The sequence below is a fragment of the Carcharodon carcharias genome, chromosome 12 (genome assembly GCF_017639515.1).
Source record: "Carcharodon carcharias isolate sCarCar2 chromosome 12, sCarCar2.pri, whole genome shotgun sequence".
NCBI lineage: Eukaryota > Metazoa > Chordata > Chondrichthyes > Lamniformes > Lamnidae > Carcharodon > Carcharodon carcharias.
In genome coordinates this window covers 14,110,882-14,126,952 of record NC_054478.1, presented here as the reverse complement: position 1 = coordinate 14,126,952, position 16,071 = coordinate 14,110,882, and the positions used below count along the sequence as shown (strand labels likewise).

The 16,071-nt window shown below is 50.1% G+C and overlaps 1 protein-coding gene across 4 annotated transcripts in view; it reads right to left on the bottom strand.

Moving 5' to 3' along the window:
* Window positions 1–760: 760 nt before the first annotated feature.
* The window catches only part of LOC121285256 (protein lifeguard 3-like), a 67,594-nt gene continuing 52,283 nt past the window's right edge, over window positions 761–16,071 (bottom strand). For all 4 annotated transcript variants that reach the window (XM_041201638.1, XM_041201639.1, XM_041201640.1 and 1 more), the window contains exons 6-12: window positions 9,984–10,034; window positions 9,501–9,540; window positions 8,188–8,225; window positions 6,298–6,385; window positions 6,044–6,139; window positions 5,206–5,259; window positions 761–3,471 (exon numbers count right to left, since the gene is read on the bottom strand). In XM_041201638.1, the coding sequence (XP_041057572.1) occupies window positions 3,328–3,471; window positions 5,206–5,259; window positions 6,044–6,139; window positions 6,298–6,385; window positions 8,188–8,225; window positions 9,501–9,540; window positions 9,984–10,034 (511 nt within the window). In that variant the 3' untranslated portion in view covers window positions 761–3,327. The remainder of the gene's footprint in view (window positions 3,472–5,205; window positions 5,260–6,043; window positions 6,140–6,297; window positions 6,386–8,187; window positions 8,226–9,500; window positions 9,541–9,983; window positions 10,035–16,071) is intronic.

Here is a 16,071-nt window from a genome sequence, read left to right as displayed (position 1 = left end):
TTGTAGGTGAGGGTGAGACTTGGCTGTGACTCCCCATACTTTTGAAGAGACTGCTGCAAGCCACTCATGGCCTGGACTCAAGTGAAGCATAGTCATTTGATTCAGGGTGGCTTGATCCTGTGAAATCCAGATCCCAGGATGAGATAGTTTGGTCTCCAGCGAAGGGACAAAGTTTACTTCAAAAATGCCCCTATGTTGGCCCTGTTCAGTAACAAGATTTCACCCAACTCTCCCGGCTGTGGAAGGAACTCCACCTGAAACACTAACCATTGTTTCCTCTTCCAGGAGCTGATCACCTTGAACTCCCTCCACCACCAACGCACAGTAGCAGCAGTGTGTGTACCATCTACAAGATGCACTGCAGGAACTCACCAAGGTTCCTTCGACAGCACCTTCCAAACCCACAACCACTACCATCTAGAAGGACAAGGGCAGCAGATAGTTGGGAACACCACTGCCTGGAAGTTCCCCTCCAAGTCACTCACCATCCTGACTTGGAAATATATCACCGTTCCTTCACTGTCGCTGGGACAAAATCCTGGAACTCCCTCCCTAACAGCATTGTGGGTGTACCTATACCACATGGATGCAGCGGTTCAAGAAGGCAGCTCACCATCAACTTCTCAAGGGATTAGGGATGGACAATAAATACTGGTCCAGCCAGCGAAGCCCCACATCTCAAGAATAAAGTTTTTAAAATACCAATGGTTGTGTAAATCCAGTATTTTTCGACTTTAAAATTTCACTCAATCAATGGCAATTTGTAACCAAAAGCATTTTATTACAACATTGTACAGAATATAGGTTCTGTAACTAACCTTGTAAACATTCAGCAGTAAATAAAATTGTAAAGCAGCAACCACAAACATATCAATAATGCTTACACAGTGATGCAGAGCAACCTTTCCATTTAGAAGGTTGGCATGCAACCTGACTGAGATGTTTAAAATGATGAAAGGATTTGATAAGAGTCAAGGCAAAGAAAATCTTCCCTATAGTGGGAGAAACCAGGCCTTCAAATGCGAGCCAGACCATTCAGGGGTGATGTCAGGAAGCACTTCTTCACACAGAGGGCAGTGGAAATCTGGAAATCTCTCCCCACAAATCCTCTGAGGTTGAGGGGGTGGGTCAATTGAAAATTCCAAAATTGAGATTGATCGTTTTATTTGGAGGAGGGAAACGGAAATGATGATGGGCAAAGGTGCTAACATCTGCCCTGATCTGGCTGAGTGGGAGAGCTGTCTTGAGGGACTGAACTCCTCCTCCTCCTGTTTCAATGTAACAGGGTCGATGGGCTGAATGGCCTTTCTCTTGCTCCTATGTCCTATGTTTCTAGGTTCCATTGCTTTACAGCAAATGGAGAGAGCTGTATGATTAACAGTCAGCTGGGGCTGCACTGAAAGTTACTGCAGGAAGGAAACATATAACTGGATCGAATATTAACTGTTGATTTGTACAGAGTAGGTCAGTGAGTCAAAGATGTCGGCTTTGGGATTGGAACTGTGGGGGAGAGGGAAAGAGCTGCTTCTGAACATGCAGAATGTCACTTTCAGGCAGGGCTGAACTCAAATCTGTAATCAGTCATACAAGGGTTAAACAATCACCAGATCTTACAGCACAGGATGAGACTATTCTACCCATTGTGCCTGCGCTGGTACCTTGGTAGAACGATCCAACTAATCCCAATTCCCCATGCTCCTTCCCAAAATTCTATTCTTTCAACCACTTATCCAATTCCCTTTTGAACGTTCCTATTGAATTTGCTTCTACCATCCTTTCAGACAGCGCATTCCATGTCAGGACAACTCACTGTGGAAAATAATTCCCTCAGTTCCTTTACCAATCACCTTCAACCTCTGCCCTCTGGTTACTGACCCTCCAGCTACTGCTTGTGGAGGAATAGTAATGTACACTTTGTGTAACTGTCCTCAATCACATCTCCTTGGATTGTCCCCCAGGGTCGAAGGTGATTCAGTGGGTTCTGAGGAGGCTGATAAGCCCAATGTGTGACCTGCAGACCCTGCCACATGCGGGGCAGGTGGTGTTGAAGGGGTTGGGTGGATGGGTTGTTTGGGTGGTTTATGCGCTCCCTCCGAAGCCTCGACTTCTCCTCTGCACGTTCCCGATGCAGTCTCTCCGTGTTCGGTGCCTTCCCGAATGAACCGTCCCCATTCTGGATGGTCTCCTGTGGAGTCGATGGGGATGTTTAACCTTTTCAGGGAAGCTTTGAGGACATCCCTAGAACGTTCCCGCTGTCCTCCTGGGAGTGACCGAGTTCCAAATGCAGCAGTTACTTCGGGATTCTGGTGTGAGGCATGCGAACGAGGTGTCCCACCCAGCGGAGCTGGTTTTGGGGTGATTAGCGCCCCGGTGCTGGGTGAGTTGGCCTGGGGAGAAGCCGCTGCTGTTGGTCCACCTTTCTGGTCAGTGGATTTGCAGGATGTTGTGAAGGCATCGCTGGTGGTTACTTCCCCAGTCTTCCCCAGCGCTTTGAGGTGCCGGCTGTAGGTTGTCTAAGTCTCTGAAGCATTTCGAAGCCCAGTGGTCACTGCTGCCCAGTAAGACAAAACTTAGTCTCGGGTTTGAGATCCTGGTCCTCAAATGCTCTTTTCCTCAGTCAACTGAAGTCTTCACACCATCTCACCCATGGATCGCACTTGTTGAGGACTATCTTTGATTTGGGGTGAATCCTTGGAGCAAGAGACTAAGAGAAACAGGACAAGGTGGGCCCGGAGGTATAGACATTGGAATTATGGGAATGAATGGGGATCACCAACGTATCACACAATGCATTTCCTTTCAAAGGCTGAACATTGCAGATGCTGGAAATCTGAAAGCAAATAGAAACTGCTGGAAAAACTCAGCAGGTCAGGCAGCATCTGTGGAGAGAGAAACAGAGTGAACGTTTTGAGTCAATGACCTTTTACCCTATCATAAACCTTCCCCTTTTGTTCAGCTCCACCGCCAACCCCCCCCCCACCCTTCCCTCAATTCAGGCTCTGACTTTTTTAAAAACCATTAATGTTTTCAGTTCTGGTGAAAGGTCATTGACCTGAAACGTTAACTCTTGTTTCTCCACAGATGCTGCCTAACCTGCCGCATATTTACAGCATTTTCTGTTTTTATTTTATAATTAATTTATTTTGGAGAGGAAGCCATAATAGGCAGAAGATCAGGAAGGTAGGGACCTGTCAGAACAGGAGCTACATCCAATAATTCCAACTGTGCTGAAGTAACTTTTCACTGAATTCTATAAGCGCAAGATTATTTTACACAAGGAGAGAGAACGAGGGAGGTGTGTCTGTAACAGAACTACAGTCTGCATCTTCATCTGGATCCAAACAACTGAAGGAGGTAGATGAAGATTTGGACAATGTCTGTGTAGAGTCGGAGTGCCCCGTAAACATACTCCTCTGGGCTGATGGAATGTCGTCTGTTGCCCAGGATCAGCTGAGTGTCAAAGGCCAAGAACTAGAAGAGAGAGAGAGAGAGGAGGTTAATGAATGCTGAAGGAGCGAGGGCCCGGAGAGAGAGGGGAGGGAAGGGGGCCCGGAGATTTGGGGATTGGGGGGGTGGGGCGGATGGAGAGAGGTGGGGGTCCTGGAAAGAGAGAGAGAGGGGGGCCCAGAGAGAGAGAGGGGGGGTGGGGCACAGACAAAGAAGGCGGGGGCAGGAGACGGGGGAACAAGAGAGAAGTGGGGGCCAGAGAGAGACATTTGGAAAAAAATGATCCAGGCTCTTAGTGATGGCAGCTGGCGAGAGGCAGTGTGAACATATCCACTCTATATTCAGGGAGGGGTAAAGGGTGAAAGAGGAACACCCCCTTTCACAGGATGGAATGGTGATCACTGTCTCTGGAGAACACTGGGTCCAGATCACTGTGGGATCAGCATCCAGGGCAATGATTGTCATCTCATTGTCAGTAAAACAACAGCAGCCCTCAGACTGATCATTCAAACAGTTCAGGAAATGGTAACATCACATCAGCACAACACAGGGCGATGGTGTATCCTGCATTTTGGCACAATTCAGAGACAGCTTCATTCTGTATCTATCCCCGTGCTGTACCTTTCCTGGTAGTGTTTGATGGGGACAGTGTAGAGGAAGCTTTACTCTGTATCTATCCCCGTGCTGTACCTTTCCTGGTAGTGTTTGATGGGGACAGTGTAGAGGGAGCTTTACTCTGTATCTAACCCCGTGCTATACCTGTCCTGGGAATGTTTGATGGGGACAGTGTAGAGGGACCTTTACTCTGTATCTAACCCTGTGCTGTACCTATCCTGGGACTGTTTGATGGGGACAGCGTAGAGGGAGCTTTACTCTGTATCTAACCCCGTGCTTTACCTGCCCTGGGAGGGTTTGATGGGGACAGTGTAGGCGGAGTTTTACTCTGTATCTAACCCCATACTGTACCTGTCCTGGGAGTGTTTGATGGGGACAGTGTAGAAGGAGCTTTACTCTGTATCTAACCCAGTGCTGTACCTATCCTGGGACTGTTTGATGGGGACAGTGTAGAGGGAGTTTTACTCTGTATCTAACCCTGTGCTGTACCTGTCCTGGGAGTGTTTGATGGGGTCAGTGTAGAGGCAGATTTACTCTGTATCTAACCCCGTGCTGTACCTGTCCTGGGACTGTTTGATGGGGACAGTGTAGAGGGAGCTTTACTCTGTATCTAACCCCGTGCTGTACCTGTCCTGGGAGTGTTTGATGGGGACAGTGTAGAGGGAGTTTTACTCTGTATCTAACCCCGTGCTGTACCTGTCCTGGGAGTGTTTGATGGGGACAGTGTAGAGGGAGATTTACTCTGTATCTAACCCCGTGCTGTACCTGTCCTGGGAGTGTTTGATGGGGACAGTGTAGAGGGAGATTTACTCTGTATCTAACCCCGTGCTGTACCTGTCCTGGGAGTGTTTGATGGGGACAGTGTAGAGGGAACTTTACTCTGTATCTAACCCCGTGCTGTACCTGTCCTGGGAGTGTTTGATGGGTTTAGTGTAGAGGGAGCTTTACTCTGTATCTAACCCCATGCTGTACCTGTCCTGAGAGTGTTTGATGGGGACAGAGTAGAGGGAGCTTTACTCTGACTCTGCATCAGCAGTGATACAGTGAGTCTTACAGGGAGCTCAGAGATATAGACATCAGGCTCGACAATCAGCTCGGGAGTGATCTGGACATCACTCTCTGACAAGAGGAAATGTCACTCACCAGAGTAAAAACAATGGCTGCAATTGCAGAATACAACATGTGAAGCCACGGAATCTGCCGGAATACAAAGACATGGATTAATCTCAGTGTTCAAATTCCTTTGACAGCACTTTCCAAACCCGCGGCCTCCAGCATCTAGAAGGACAAGGGCAGCAGACGCAGGGGAACACCACCACCTGGAAGTTCCCCTCCAAGTTACTCACCATCCTGACTTGGAAACAGAGACAATTAACTTGTCGGCAACTCTCACGCTTTAATTGACGGAGCAGAACTTTTCCCTCAAACGTTTAACCATAAACAAGAAACCCATTTACATACTTACACTGTCCCTGAATTAAACATTCAATTTCCCCACAATCAGCCCAAAGTGACTCTTCACTCCGGAGAAATCAGCCCAAAGTGACTCTTCACTCCGGAGAGTTTATCTCTGTTCTTTCCTTCCTCACCCAGGGAATTTCTAATTCCAGAATTCTCTCAAAATGAGTTTCTTTCCCTGGAGATTCGCTCTCTAGCTCAAGCTGGGCCACTCTTCCAGCCTCATAGTAACTGCTCAGGAGCTCGGTCCTTTCAACCGGGCCATGAGCTCCCTCTCACACTCCTGTGCACTGAACCATAGGGACCTTTGGGCCTATAAGTGCTCCCTCTCTCCCGGATTCAGACAGACTAACTCCCCTGACTCGGATACTGAGTAATATTTTTAGGAAAATCCATCTCCTCCTCCATCCCTTTCTCGTGCAGCCTCTCTTTCCTCTTCTCTCTCTCCCTCTCACCCTCCTTCCCTTTCTCTCTCCCCCTTACCAGTATTCAGTCCTCACTTAGAGTGTTGAGCGTGACTTACATATTTGAAAGACAGAACAATGGTAACGACAATCCCAGCAACAAAGAGACCAATCCCCAGGGCACAGAACAGACCTCCACACGAAGTGAAATCCACCTGGAATGCAAGTTGCTGCCGTTAATTCTCTGTACATCTGAAGAAGACTCCCCCCTCACACCCTCCACTACCCCGCCCCCGCCTTCCCACCCCCGCAACACCGCCCCAGTTCCCCGGCCCCCATCACCCTGTCCCCACCATCCCCCAGGTCCTGTTACCTTGGTCTGGAAGCAGAAGATGGTGACGCCGAGACAGACCAGGGCAGTGATCCCGAGGCAGAGAAACACAGACTTGGTACTGTGGTAACTGCGGACACAGGAGTGAAAGATTATCGAGCTACAGAGACCAGGAACAGTCACAGACTCTGAACACACTAGCTCCAAGCGCCTGACATTAATCTTACAGCACAGAGGGAGGCCATTCAGCCCATTATGCATGTGCCAGCTCTTTGAAAGAGCTAGCCAATTAATCTCACTCCCCTTGTTCATTCCCCATCTCCCTGCACATTGCTCTTTTTCAAGTATTTATCCAATTCCTTTTTAAAAATTCCTATTGAATCTGCTTCCACCGCCCTTTCAGGCAGCGCCTTCCAGATCACAACAACTCGCTGTGTAAAAAAATTCTCATCTCCCCCTCTGGTTCTTTTGCCAGTTACTTTAAATCTGTGACCCTCTGGCCAGTGGGAACAATTTCTCCTTACTTACTCTATCAAAACCCTTATTAAACCTTTCCTTAACCTTCTCTGCTCCAAGGAGAACAATCCCCAGTTTCTCCAGTCTCCCCACATCTCAACGAGGGCGCAGAACAGGCTCCAAATTATTTGACATCCAATAATGTGTACACGAAACCAGACTGCTTCAGGAAAAATGCAGCAACTTGCAGATGAATAAAGTTGGTGACAGCGATGGGGGGGGATCAACTGAGTTTTGACATCTTTCTCTTCACAGGGTCCATGGACTGGATATGAAAGCACTGGGTTATCTCCCAGTGGGGTCTCCCCACCTCCTGATGGCAGGAACATACTATGGGGGGGGGGATTCCCCAGCCCTCCCCCTCCTTCAGGTACCATACCCCGTGCCACAGTTAGAAAGACGAGGGGACGGCCGACATCAGGTCAAATATCCATTCGGAATTGTCCAGGTGGAGTCAGGACACTTGGGATAATTTCAGAATGAGCAGAGTTCTGGAATGGGGAAGGTGGGAGGTTGATTTAAAAGGTAAATTATAAAGGGATTTTAAAAATACTCCAAAAATAGCCAGCAGGATCACATTCCAGGGACATTTCCTGGTGATGCTGGGCAATGTACTGCAGGGGTTTGCTGTGGCCTTCTGCAGTCTGGCTGACCAGGGAACTGTCCCGCTCTTACCGCCCACCATCAGGCGTACTGGAAGGATTTACAGGCGGACGATCAACCTGTTCGGGGTCCACGTTGTGAACGACCCTTCCCTGGCCATCAAGCCTGGAATGGGACGTGAACCCGGATCTTCTGGCCCAGAGGGTCGGGACGCTACCCGCTGCACCACAAGACCTCCTCTACCCTACCCCTCAATGCCTGTAAATCCCTGCCCCTCTGAACTGCCCCCCAGCCCTCCAACAGTGCACGTAACCCTCCGATACAACCCTCCCCCCAACCCCGCCTTCAACCCCGAGCTCCCCGATAACCACTCACCTCAGCCACCACCATCACCACCCCCTCCCCCATGCCTGTATCCCTGGATTCAGGCACCCCATCCCCACTGCCTGTACTCGTAGAGCCTCCGATACACCCCCCTCTCAGTGCCTGTATTCCCAGTGGATTGGGATGCGCGACTGAGGATCCTGGGGTTTGGTCACATTAATGTTGGGTTTTGTTATTCAGTCGTGGGATGTGGGCATTGCTGGCAAGGCCAGTATTTATTGCCCATCCCTAATTTCCAAAAAAAGGCCCATATTAACGTGATCGAATATTCGAGTATCGGAGAATCAGGCCCCAGCCTTCTGCCCTGTTGCACGTGCACTGGTAGAACTCGTGCAAACTTAACATACACATAAGTCTGATTAGGACATTCAGCTCTGGAAGGCATCACAAACACACACACGCGCACACTCTCAATGTAACTGTCCATACCTTGCAATCGTTCCAGTCAAATATGACATAGCCAAAGTCTGGATGGAGAAACAAGGAAGTAAAACATCAGTAAGATCGAGATCACAGATACCAGCCCAGGGAATGTGGTGGTAATGAAATGACAATATTACTGGACTCGTATTCCAGACAACCAGAGTTTAATACACACCGCGTGAATGCAAATTCAGTTCAATAATTCTCAAAATAAATATCTGGGGTTAGTAAAGTAACCTCGAAGCTGAAGCGGTGTCGTTAAAAAAAACTCCACCTGTTCACTCATGGTCGTAGGTGAGAACCAGCCGACCCTCAGGACACAGGGGAGGCCACTCAGATTTTGCACTCAAGTGTCTGGAGTGGGACTTGAACCTACAACCCTCGGACTCAGGGGTGAGGATACTACCCACCGAGTCACAGCTGATAGGTTCAGTGCCTTCAGTGAAACGTACCAAGGCCCATCACAGGAGTGTTTTCTCAAACAAAAACCTGACACTGAGCCAAAGAAGGAGCTATTAGGACAGGTGGACAGAGCATGGTCAAAGAGGGAGAGAGAGAGGGAGGGAGGGATAGAGAGAGAGAGAGTTGGGAGGGAGAGAGGGTTAGGGAGGGAATCCCAGGGCCCAGGCAGACGAAGGCACGGCCGCCAATGGTGGAGCGATTAAAACCAGGGATGGTGGAGAGGTCAGAAAATCAGAGGAGCGCAGAGGTTGGCGGGGTTGGAGAGGTTAGAGGGATAGGGAGGGGAGACCATGGAGGGATTTGAGGAAGCCCGAGAATTAAAACAAATAAAAGGTGTCACTGGACCGGGAAGCAGTGTAGGTCAGTGAGCACGGGGATGACGGGGGAATGGGACTTGGTGTGAGTTTAAGGCCCGCGCAGCAGAAGTTTGGATGTCCTCAAGTTTACAGAGGGAGAATGTGGGGGAAGAGCCAGGAGTGTGCTGGAATAGTCAAGTCCCGAGGTGCCAGAGGCAGGGATGAGGGTTTCAGCAGCAGGAGAGTTGAAGCGGGGAGATGTTAGAGGTGGAATCGGGCGGTGGTTTCACAGGGACTGCTGGGTGTCTGGCAGATATTTCACAGGACCGTCAGAGCCAGATACCAGCTGAGGAGCAGGTGACCACATCACCGTTAGGAACAGGGTGACAGCGGATACATTGGGTCAAATATCCATTCGGAGCCGCATCACAAACGTAACGAATTATCCGGATGGAGTCAGAGGACACGTGGGATAATTTCAGAACGAGCAGAATTCTGGAATGGGGAAGGTGGGAGGTTGGTTTAAAAGATAAATTATAAAGGAATTTTAAAAATACTCACAAAAATAGCCAGAAGGATCACATTCCAGGGAAACTTCCTCCTAAAAAATACAGACATGGGATTAAAAAAAAGCTGATTTTCAATGCTCCAGCACAGGCAAGATGGACCCAACAGGCTCCTCCTGTCCATATCGTTCTATGATCGCTATTGACCTTCTGAAATCTACCCCAAGCGAGCGCCCTCCCACCCCACCTCCTTTGGGAGGCTGAGGGGGCCAGGTGGGAGGTGGGTGGAGGGGTGGGCAGTTCCACAAGTGCTGACAGGATGCGACTCAGCCCTCGTTATGAACCTCCTGGTCGAATAGTCCCTGCACAAAGACGACGCCTGCTGAACGCCCGTGTGAACCGGCACCTCGAGGAACAAGGAACGGGACACTCTTGTGTGTCTGTGTGCGTGTGTGTGTGTGTGTGTGTGTGTGTGTGTGTGTGTCGGGGGGTGGGGGGGAACGAGGTCAACATTCACCGGGAAAGCACAGGAACTCACCTGGGTCCTTCACAGCAGATCAGGACAAAATAGATCACAATGAACACACCACTGAAAGGAAATAAACAGGAGTTGGGTCAATGTTACCGAAAAACAGGGCTGAGAACAACAACAACTTATATTTAGATAGCGCCGCGAACATGATAAAATGTTCCAAGGGGCTTCGCAGGAGCATTATAAAACAAAAATATATGAGGCAGGATGATATTAGATTGGGTGACCAAACGCTTGGTCAAAGTGGGGGGTGGGGGGAGGTTTTAAGGAGCATTTTAAAGGAGAGAAGTGAGGTAGAGAGGCGGAGGGGTTTAGGGAGGGGGATTTCCAGAGCTCAGGGCCCAGACAGCTGATGGAGCGATTAAAAATCGGGGACGTTCAAAGAGGCCAGAGTTGGAGGAGCGCAGAGACTGCCAGAGGTTGCGGGGTTGGAGGAGATTGCAGAGCGAGGGAGGTGAGAGGCCATGGAGGGGATTTGCAAACAAGGATGAGAATTTTCAAGTCAAGACATTGCTTGACTGGGGAAGGCCGTGTGGTCAGCGAGCACAGGGGTGAGAAGGGAAAGGGACTGTCCGCAAGTTAAGACACGGACAGTGGAGTTTGGGACAGCCAAGTTTAAGGAGGGTAGAACGTGGGAGACCAGCCAAGTGTGAATTGGAATAGTTGACGCTGGACGTACTTAGTAAGATAGCCAGGAGGATCACAGTCCAGGGACATTTCCGCACAAAATTAAAAACTTGCTCATCTTGTGTCACTATCAAGCAACAACAACTTGGTTTTTTTTTGTAGCGCCTTTAACATTGTAAAAGGTCCCAGGCCACTTCACAGCAACAACGCTCGATAATATTGGACCCAGAGCATGAGAAAGAGGACAGTGGCCAATAGCTTGGTGAAGGAGGTAGGTTTTAAAGAGAGTCTTAAAGAGGAGTGGGGTGGGGGAAGGGTGGAAGAGGTTTAGGAAGGGAATCCCATGGGTTATTACGGGATATGGAATAAAGGTGGTAAATGGAATTGAGGTACAGGTCTAACTGAATCGCGGAGCAGGTTCAAGGGGCTGAATGGCCTCCTCTGGATCCCATGTCCCAGAGGTTTAGGGCCTGGCCAGTTGAAAGGCTTCTCCTTTTGGGAGGGAAACCTGCTGTCTTTATCCAGTCTGGCTGAGGCATCACTACAGTCCACACACCAGAATAGCTGCTGCTCCGCTACTCGAAAACCAGACTCCAGAGGGGTTCACAGTCAAAACCCACGAGCAGACACGCGGGACAGCTGGGGATGGACAATGAAAGGTGACCTTGCCACAACCCGAGCATGATCAGAAAATAAGAGGAACTTCCCGCTAGTCCATCACAAAGCTTCGAATAAAAACCCCACAACTGGGGCTGCTCGTTCCAATTGGACACGTTCAGGATGGTCTACTCGGTGACACATCACAAGTTGGTACAGGCGAGAGACTGGGAGCAAGTTATCATGGGAACCAATGAGAAAATGATCCCTGAGCAGAGTGGGGCAGTGGGTTTAGTTTGGGGATTGATACAGGGCTATGGGGAGAGAGAGTGGGGCAGTGGGATTAGTTTGGGGATTGATACAGGGCTATGGGGAGAGAGTGGGGCAGTGGGATTAGTTTGGGATTGATACAGGGCCATGGGGAGAGAGAGTGGGGCAGTGGGATTAGTTTGGGATTGATACAGGGCTATGGGGAGAGAGAGTGGGGCAGTGGGATTAGTTTGGGGATTGATACAGGGCTATGGGGAGAGAGTGGGGCAGTGGGTTTAGTTTGTGATTGATACAGGGCTATGGGGAGAGAGAGTGGGGCAGTGGGATTAGTTTGGGGATTGATACAGGGCTATGGGGAGAGAAAGTGGGGCAGTGGGTTTAGTTTGTGATTGATACAGGGCTATGGAGAGAGAGCGGGGTAGTGAGATTAGTTTGTGATTGATACAGGGCTATGGGGAGAGAGAGTGGGGCAGGGGGATTAGTTTGGGGATTGATACAGGGCTATGGAGAGAGAGCGGGGTAGTGAGATTAGTTTGTGATTGATACAGGGCTATGGGGAGAGAGAGTGGGGCAGTGGGATTAGTTTGGGGATTGATACAGGGCTATGGGGAGAGAGAGTGGGGCAGTGGGATTAGTTTGGGATTGATACAGGGCCATGGGGAGAGAGAGTGGGGCAGTGGGATTAGTTTGGGGATTGATACAGGGCTATGGGGAGAGAGTGGGGCAGTGGGTTTAGTTTGTGATTGATACAGGGCTATGGAGAGAAAGCGGGGTAGTGAGATTAGTTTGTGATTGATACAGGGCTATGGGGTGAGAGTGGGGTAGTGAGATTAGTTTGTGATTGATACAGGGCTATGGGGAGAGAGCGGGGTAGTTGGATTAGTTTGTGATTGATACAGGGCTATGGAGAGAGAGCGGGGTAGTGAGATTAGTTTGTGATTGATAAAGGGCTATGGGGTGAGAGTGGGGTAGTGAGATTAGTTTGTGATTGATACAGGGCTATGGGGAGAGAGCGGGGTAGTGAGATTAGTTTGTGATTGATACAGGGCTATGGGGAGAGAGCGGGGTAGTGAGATTAGTTTGTGATTGATACAGGGCTATGGGGAGAGAGAGTGGGGCAGTGGGATTAGTTTGGGGATTGATACAGGGCTATGGGGAGAGAGCAGGGTAGTGAGATTAGTTTGTGATTGATACAGGGCTATGGGGAGAGAGAGTGGGGCAGTGGGATTAGTTTGGGCATTGATACAGGGCTATGGGGTGAGAGTGGGGTAGTGAGATTAGTCTGTGATTGATACAGGGCTATGGGGAGAGAGAGTGGGGCAGTGGGATTAGTTTGGGGATTGATACAGGGCTATGGGGTGAGAGTGGGGTAGTGAGATTAGTTTGTGATTGCTACAGGGCTATGGGGAGAGAGCGGGGTAGTGAGATTAGTTTGTGATTGATACAGGGCTAAGGGGAGAGAGCAGGGTAGTGAGATTAGTTTGTGATTGATACAGGGCTATGGGGAGAGAGCGGGGTAGTGGGATTAGTTTGGGGATTGAAACAGGGCTATGGGGTGAGAGTGGGGTAGTGAGATTAGTTTGTGATTGATACAGGGCTATGGGGAGAGAGCGGGGTAGTGGGATTAGTTTGGGGATTGAAACAGGGCTATGGGGAGAGAGTGGGGCAGTGGGATTAGTTTGGGGATTGATACAGGGCTATGGGGAGAAAGCGGGGCGGTGGGATTAGTTTGGGGCTTGATACAGGGCTATGGGGAGAGAGCGGGGCAGTGGGATTAGTTTGGGATTGATACTGGGCTATGGGGAGAGAGCGGGGCAGTGGGATTAGTTTGGGATTGATACTGGGCTATGGGGAGAGAGCGGGGCAGTGGGATTAATTTGAGGATAGATACTGGGCTATGGGGAGAGAGCAGGGTAGTGGGATTAGTTTGTGATTGATACTGGGCTATGAGGAGAGAGCGGGGCAGTGGGATTAGTTTGGGGATGGATACAGGGCTATGGGGAGAGAGCGGGACAGTGGGATTAGTTTGTGATTGATACTGGGGTATGGGGAGAGTGGGACAGCGGGATTAGTTTGGGGATGGATACAGGGCTATGGGGAGAGAGGGGGACAGTGGGTTTAGTTTGGGGATTGATACTGGGCTATGGGGAGAGAGCAGGGTAGTGGGATTAGTTTGGGGATTGATACTGGGCTATGGGGAGAGAGCGGGGCAGTGGGATTAGTTTGGGGATTGATACTGGGCTATGGGGAGAGAGCAGGGCAGTAGATTTCTTTGGGGATTGATACTGGGCTATGGGGCAAGAGCGGGGCAGTGGGATTAGTTTGTGATTGATACTGGGCTATGGGGAGAGAGCGGGGCAGTGGGATTAGTTTGGGGATTGATACTGGGCTATGGGGAGAATGGGGATCAGTGGGATTAATTTGGGATTGATACAGGGCTATGGGGAGGGAGTGGGGCAGTGGGATTAGTTTGTGATTGATACAGGGCTATGGGGAGAGAGAGTGAGGCAGTGGGATTAGTTTGGAGATTGATACAGGGCTATGGGGAGAGAGAGTGGGGCAGTGGGTTTAGTTTGGGATTGATACTGGGCTATGGGGAGAGAGCAGGGCAGTGGGTTTAGTTTGGGATTAGTACAGGGCTATGGGGAGAGAGCGGGACAGTGGGATTAGTTTGGAATTGGTACAGGGCTATGGGGAGAGAGTGGGGCAGTGGGTTTAGTTTGGGATTGATACAGGGCTATGGGGAGGGAGTGGGGCAGTGGGTTTAGTTTGGGATTGATACAGGGCTATGGGGAGAGAGTGGGCAGTGGGTTTAGTTTGTGATTGATACAGGGCTATGGGGAGGGAGTGGGGCAGTGGGATTAGTTTGTGATTGATACAGGGCTATGGGGAGAGAGAGTGAGGCAGTGGGATTAGTTTGGGGATTGATACTGGGCTATGGGGAGAGAGCAGGGCAGTGGGTTTAGTTTGGGATTAGTACAGGGCTATGGGGAGAGAGTGGGGCAGTGGGATTAGTTTGGGGACTGGTACAGGGCTATGGGGAGAGAGTGGGGCAGTGGGTTTAGTTTGGGATTGATACAGGGCTATGGGGAGAGAGAGTGGGGCAGTGGGTTTAGTTTGTGATTGATAAAGGGCTATGGGGAGGGAGTGGGGCAGTGGGATTAGTTTGTGATTGATACAGGCCTATGGGGAGAGAGAGTGAGGCAGTGAGATTAGTTTGGGGATTGATGCTGGGCTATGGGGAGAGAGCAGGGCAGTGGGATTAATTTGGGATTAGTACAGGGCTATGGGGAGAGAGTGGGGCAGTGGGATTAGTTTGGGGACTGGTACAGGGCTAAGGGGAGAGAGTGGGGCAGTGGGTTTAGTTTGGGATTGATACAGGGCTATGGGGAGAGAGAGTGGGGCAGTGGGTTTAGTTTGGGATTGATACAGGGCTATGGGGAGAGAGTGGGGATCAGTGGGATTAGTTTGTGATTGATACAGGGCTATGGGGAGAGAGAGTGGGGCAGTGGGTTTAGTTTGTGATTGAGACAGGGCTATGGGGAGGGAGTGGGGCAGTGGGATTAGTTTGTGATTGATACAGGGCTATGGGGAGAGAGAGTGAGGCAGTGGGATTAGTTTGGGGATTGATACTGGGCTAGGGGGAGAGAGCGGGGCAGTGGGATTAGTTTGGGATTGATACAGGGCTATGGGGAGAGAGCGGGGCAGTGGGATTAGTTTGGGATTAGTACAGGGCGATGGGAGAGAGCGGGGCAGTGGGTTTAGTTTGGGATTGATACAGGGCTATGGGGAGAGAGCAGGGCAGTGGGTTTAGTTTTGGATTAGTACAGGACTATGGGGAGAGAGTGGGACAGTGGGATTAGTTTGGGATTGGTACAGGGCTATGGGGAGAGAGCGGGACAGTGGGATAAAAACAAAAAAACTGCGGATGCTGGAAATCCAAAACAAAAACAAAAACAGAATTACCTGGAAAAACTCAGCAGGTCTGGCAGCATCGGCGGAGAAGAAAAGAGTTGACGTTTCGAGTCCTCATGACCCTTCGACAGAACAGTGGGATTAGTTTGGGATTGATACAGGGCTATGGGGAGAGAGCAGGGCAGTGGGTTTAGATTGGGATTAGTACAGAGCTATGGGGAGAGAGTGGGACAGTGGGATTAGTTTGGGATTGGTACAGGGCGACGGGGAGAGAGCGGGGCAGTGGGTTTAGTTTGGGATTGATACAGGGCTATGGGGAGAGAACAGGGCAGTGGGTTTTGTTTGGGATTGGTACAGGGCGATGGGGAGAGAGCGGGACAGTGGGTTTAGTTTGGGATTGATACAGGGCTATGGGGAGAGAGCGGGGCAATGGGTTTAGTTTGGGATTGAAAGAGGGCTATGGGGAGAGAGCAGGGCAGTGGGTTTTGTTTGGGATTGGTACAGGGCGATGGGGAGAGAGCGGGACAGTGGGTTTAGTTTGGGATTGATACAGGGCTATGGGGAGAGAGCGGGGCGTGATGTTTGTGTCCAATGTTAATGTTTTTATGTAAAAGGATATTTTAGTTAAAAAGTGTTATATAAAAAACCTGACAGTAGGGTGTGCTAAATCCCGGATGTATCGCCA